A 6,067-nucleotide genomic window follows, 5' to 3' on the forward strand; every position below is an offset into this window, starting at 1 on the left:
TACCTTACTAAGGTGTAATGCTACAGTAACCACAATAGCCACTAGGAGAAGGCCAGTAGGCGTCAGCAGTTGAAAGCAGCAGCAAAATTAAACTTCAGAATGAGCAGTATCTGCCTGCTGTGCTGTTTAACCTGGTCAGCATCGTGTCATTCCCCTGGCACTTCATTTCTTTGTTTCTTGTTAACTGGAATAAGATAACAGGTAAATTTGTCCTTATGTTCTTTGGTTTTATCCCTTTTGTAATTATCCCTGGAAGGAGTGATATTTATTTTGGAGCTTCATAACTGAAAGTCTCTCTTACTTGCCTAAATCTTTTAATGTTCTGCTTTAAGTATTTATCGCTGATCTTCCAATTACTCTATTACTTTATTAGTCTCTGTTAAAGTTAATAAAGACATTCTCTCGGTTTTTTGCCACTACATTTTCCTTTTTATCTATTTTTGCCTACTCTCCTTCCTTTATACCCCATTTACCTTTATATTATCTACAATATGTACAGATAAGAAAGTCTTATGACAGGAACATCCCTACACACTGGTTATGAGAAGTATCACTATTTCTGTGTTTGTCCATTACATACTTTGCACCGACAAACCAGTGGCAGTGATTATGAACCTGGTGGTTGGCTGTGAGTACTGCTCAGCGCTCTCCATTACCATATACGCACTTTTGCTACACTTCCTTTTGCCCCACTTCCTTTTGCCCCTTAGCAAGTCGACCTGACCGTTGGCAGACTTGTCTTTTGCTGTGTGGGGCGTTCCTCCCCACATACCTCTGATAACGCGGTGACAGCATCTCCTAACAGGAAGGTCGGACTCCACCCTGTTTGGTGTATTAACTAAACCATTTGATTGGTTTTGGGGCTGTGCATAGATATTTGTCCACGGCATGTGGGCATCCTTTTCATACTGAAAGCCCAGTCAATGCGTTTTTCTCATCAGAAATTCAGTGCCCAAAATGATGAACTTGTAATGGTTTCCACTTAGCTGTTCAACATTTGTTGTAAAGCAACCATATACTTGTAGTGGTCACAGAGCTCCTGTCTTGTTTGGTTTGGTTTGCTTCACTGGAGTGTGGTATCCTGAGTGTTTTAAGTCCACGATTGCATCTTTTTGCCACCTCCATTCTGATGGCAGAGCTGATGCCCTTTTGCTTGTGGAGGATAATATGGGCTACAAGGTATACATTGTTTCTCAGACACGGATTTTATTAATTTCATTGCATTAACATGAAAACAGAAAGAAATGTAATTCTAACAAGAAAATAATGTAAAATATAACACGACAATAGAAATATCACTGTTACAACAGGATTTGTATCATACTGAACTAATTTATGCATTAATATTAAAATGGTGCTTTCATTTTAGTGCAGTAAAAAAGTACAAAAGAAAGGAAAAATATTCTTTCTAAGCAAGAAAGTTTACTATGAGGGTTGGTTTTGGTCTTTTCTTTAGTCTACCTGTGGCTATTGACCGCACAAGGTAGTGGCCAGATTATAGTAGCTGGTAGGATAAAAGTTAAAAACTAATAGAAGCAGTGCCTAGATGTTATAAGGCTAGAGGGGAAGAGTATTTGCACCACCTAGATGATGGTATGTGATACCTCAACTAAGAGTCCGGCATTTCCAGGTTCCTACAATCAGACAGACGATGTTTCTCAGAGGCCGTTTAAATCATATGTCTGCTGCCCACTAGCATCTCTTTTTCTCTACTGACCACTGAGGGACCTTGATTTAGGCATCTGAGTCACATGCCTATGCTAAGGAGTCTGGAATCCCCTCTTGTGTTCTTGCCTCACCTGGAGGCTAGTTGAACCTGCCCCTCCAAATGTCCATGAGCAAGGTGAAGTTCTCCACTATGCCCCTCCCTCCTCTTCTTTGCTAACATCATGTCCCTAGAATACCACTTTCTTTTACAGGGGAACTTCTAATAATGGCATATATGTGTGGCCACAGGACACCAATAGACTTAGGGTCTCCAGTCTTCAATTAGCATGCAGTTGTAATTGAGGCACCCGTTGGCTATGGGCACTCTTCGGGGAAGGCAAAGTGGGTACGTCTCCTCTGCAGTTCTAATGCTACCGTCTTGCCTAGGGATGTATCCCAAACATCAGACTTACCGTGTACATGAAGAGCGTGTTTTTCTCACGCAGGAGCCTAGCCTGACACACTTGCTGCATCTGCCATGTGCAGTATTCCTCTACACACGATTTACCTGCCCAGAACTAGGGACACCTCCACTCAGTGCTGTGCTCCTGGTCTCCAAAATGCTTCAGAGGGTCCTGATATATTTTTCATACAGAATCTTGCATACCAAATACCAAGGTAATTTTCACTCTGGCCTTGCATATCTTTATGGATGTGCTTTTACTGCTTAAGTGCTGTCTTCCTTGGAGGGGTATGATTTGTCAGAAACAAGCACATGTTTTCTGGGGGTGCAACTTCGTCTTGCTGCGCAGTCAGTAGACTTCATGTACACAGATAGTTGCAAAATTGCACCCACAAAAATCACAATGTTGCCCATTAAAATCCCAGTTTGGAAAAATGTTAGCAACAGAACGGTGATATGGCAGGCATAAAATTAGAGTAGTAAAATCAAGATACCATAACTTAGCCTATAGTCAAAATATTTATGTTTAAAAATTACTATGCTATTAGCTAACAGATAAATCCTTTGGTTAAATGGCCCCAGTCAACCAGCTCTCACATCAGAGGAGAGATATTATCTTGATATATGTCATATTCATCCTCAAATTCCTTATTATGGAAACATCTTTTATTAATGTAGGGAAAAATCAAGATACCATAACTTAGCCTATAGTCAAAATATTTATGTTTAAAAATTACTATGCTATTAGCTAACAGATAAATCCTTTGGTTAAATGGCCCCAGTCAACCAGCTCTCACATCAGAGGAGAGATATTATCTTGATATATGTCATATTCATCCTCAAATTCCTTATTATGGAAACATCTTTTATTAATGTAGGGAAGGGAAGCAGTGAGAGAATGAAGACAACTAAAAGCCTCCTTCTGTCAAATGCCTGACCCTATTGCAGAAAGAATATAGTAACTTCCAAAAGATGATCCATTAATGTTGAATATTAAACAGGTATATCTATCCTCAAAGCTTCCTCCCAGTGTTCATCTTAAAATGTTCATGTAACAGTAAATGGCTCTTGTGAGATGAAATATATCTCCTCAGTCTCTTCAATACTGTATTCCCCTCCAGGTAAATCTCACTAGCATTTGTTCATTGGGTAGAATTCAGGTCAAGAATGAGAATCATACTATTCTGGGCCCCATTCAAATCCTGATGCTATGGTGTTAATGTTTCCTGGAGAACTCACTGATCTGCTTCATTTAAGAATGAAAAATGCTGTAACCCCAGGGAACAGTTACCCACAAGAATGGAGGCTCATACAGTTCTCAGTAGTGGTCGGCATACGCATCTTCAATAATGTCAGGCAGTTCCTAAGGCAAAGAGAGTGATGCAACATTTACTAATGAATATTCTAATGTATTTTTACAGTCCAGTAGAGATGTCATGCTCTGCAGTGGATGGCGTGAATGTGGAGTTAACTCTTTCTAATTTTTCATGGTAAAGACTTGGACATCTTTTGCAGAGGTGGGCTGCAATATGCTTTTGGAAAAAGGCATAAAGATACTTCCTAAATTTTTCTCCAACAAAGGCATAGATCACAGGATTGATGCAACAGTGGATCATTGAGATTGTTTCTGTCACTTGGATTGCTTTCTCCAGTTGACCTTTGATTTCACAACTCGGGTGGAAAATTGAACTTTGAAATGTATGCAAAAAAGAAGAAATATGGAATGGTGTCCAGAAGATGAAGTAGACAATCATGATCACAAAAATAAGTCTGACTGCCTTCTGTTTTTTCTCATTCTTGCATCTCAGTAATGTTTTTAGAATTTGTGAGTAACTGAAAATCATAATGATCATTGGAACAATAAGTCCCAGAATGTTCATCTTTAAAGTATAGGAGTACTTCCAATTTATTATACCATCGGCTGGATAATGAGCACTGCAAGTATAACGTGAATTTTCCTTTTGCGTTTTGTGAAATACCATCCCAGGAACAGAAGCGAAAATCGCAACAGCCCAAGTGACAGCGCTGGTGAGGATGCCGTAGGTAACTGTCCTGGCTTTTAAAGCAAACACTGCGTGCACTATGGCCAGATACCTGTCTAGGGTCAACAGGATGATGAAGAAGATCCCGCTGTAGAAGCCAAGGAGGTAGACACCTGAGAGAATTCTACACAGCGCCTCCCCAAAAATCCAGTCGTGAACAGCGTAGTAAGCCCAAAAAGGGAGAGAAAATATAAACAGCAAATCAGAAATTGCCAAATTGAGCAGGTAGATGTCAGTCATACTCTTCAATTTCTTGTATTTCACCAGGATAAGGACGACAAGCATGTTGCCTGTGAGGCCAAATATCACCACCAAAGAATAAAGCGGTGGCAAAAGTTGGGCTGCAAAGTGTTTTTCCTCGGTTCCCATGCACGGCTCTGATTCGCCATAGTCGAATTCTGTCGTCACTGCCAAGTCGACTAAGTCTATGGTGTGGTTTTCCATGGTGTCTCAGTCTGGAAAGGAAGAAAAGGGTGTTAAGAAGAAACTCTAAGCTCGGCAGCAAGGGGAATGAAACACTCTTGATGTCCTCATCTGGAATGCTTTTTGCTGTTGAACACATCAGCATTACTAGGCCCAGGTGTGGAAGGGAATGGAATTGCAGAGCTCCCAGGAAGCCCATCCTATAGCCATGAAGTCACGTTGCTGCATGTTGGAAGTGTGCTGCGTGTCATTTCCTATGTGCACGCTGCCGGGTGCATTTTTGCTCCTCATTAGAGCCTGTCAGCTGCCTGACCCAACCAGAAAGAGGAATGATGAATTGAACCCGAGCAGTGGGTAGTTTGGGGCTGTTGTGCTTTTCCTTGGCACCTGGCCACCTTCTCATCATGCCAGCCTGTACCGTAGTGCTCACCCAGGGACGACCAGGCACTGGCAAGGTGCAAACTGGTGCCCACAGAGGTGCTGTGACATGGAGAAAACAAACTGACTGCCTCTTGTTCAGCTAGTTTGTGACTTCCTGGGAGCCTTAATGCCCATGGAAATCAGGTCACTGGAGGTGTAGAGGTGACCTTTGCACAGAAGGAAACCTACCCACCTGCTGGACCTGCTGTGCTGGGTGTTGCAGAGCAGCGAGTCGGCAGTGGTGTTCCGGGTTAAAATGGCAAACCTTGTGTCCTTTCCAGAGTCTGGGTCAGGTGTAGGCCATGGAAGTGCGCTGCTCTGAGATAGCTCTGGAAGGAAAACAGTCTGCAGTCCTGTAGAAAGAACAGATGGGCTACATCTTGGCAAATGGCATAAAAGATGGCAGTTGCTATCAGTGTGGCCTGTAACACCTATATCTGTTGTGACATCTTCCTGTCGATTGAGAGACCTCCCCAGGTTTTGCTTCCTTGTTTCTGTAGCTGTTTAACAGCTGTGATTCAAAAGCTCCAAAGTTTAGAATGGCTAAGAGTTTTGGAGGGGGTACAAAGGCGAATCATAGAATCACACAATTGTTTAGGTTGGAAAAGACCTTTAAGATCATCGAGTCCAACCATCAACCTGGCACTGCCAAGTCTACCCTAAACCATGTCCCTATGGAGAATGTGGCCTTTGCTATGAGTGTGCATTAGCATTTCTTCATACGTAGTGTTTTTTTGGTACTGTCGTTCATCCTTTGTTAGTCAGCTTTTCCAGTGAGGTGACATACTAACTGAGGAAGTGCCAGAGTTGCCCAAACTCTCTCCCACCAGTTTTGGTTTGGGGACTGTTGGGGGTACTGGGATACCCTTGCAAGAAGGAGTCAGTCTGGGAGGTGAGCAGTGCAGCAGAGCTGTGAAAGCCCTCCAGCAATTTCTGCTACAGCTGGAGCAGATAAAGGCTTTGATGCCACCCCTTCCTGTCACCAAACCCGCCCCCTTTCCCAAGTCCCTGGTAGGACTGTGGGCCAGATGCAGAAGCATAGCTTTGTGCAATTTGATTTCTGAAAAGTTGA

At 42.4% G+C, this 6,067-nt stretch overlaps 1 protein-coding gene across 1 annotated transcript; it reads right to left on the bottom strand.

Moving 5' to 3' along the window:
• Positions 1-3,525: 3,525 nt before the first annotated feature.
• On the bottom strand, positions 3,526-4,596 carry LOC104503139 (C-C chemokine receptor type 5-like). The gene has a single exon (XM_010160198.1). The coding sequence runs from the start codon at positions 4,594-4,596 to the stop codon at positions 3,526-3,528; it is 1,071 nt and encodes a 356-aa protein (XP_010158500.1).
• Positions 4,597-6,067: the final 1,471 nt, after the last annotated feature.

Source organism: Eurypyga helias, unplaced genomic scaffold (genome assembly GCF_000690775.1).
Source record: "Eurypyga helias isolate BGI_N326 unplaced genomic scaffold, ASM69077v1 scaffold20270, whole genome shotgun sequence".
Taxonomy (NCBI): Eukaryota; Metazoa; Chordata; class Aves; order Eurypygiformes; family Eurypygidae; genus Eurypyga; species Eurypyga helias.

What these genes read in the sequence shown, in the direction of transcription:
- LOC104503139 (XM_010160198.1), bottom strand. Translation starts at nt 4,596, where the DNA reads ATGGAAAACCACACCATAGACTTAGTCGACTTGGCAGTGACGACAGAA.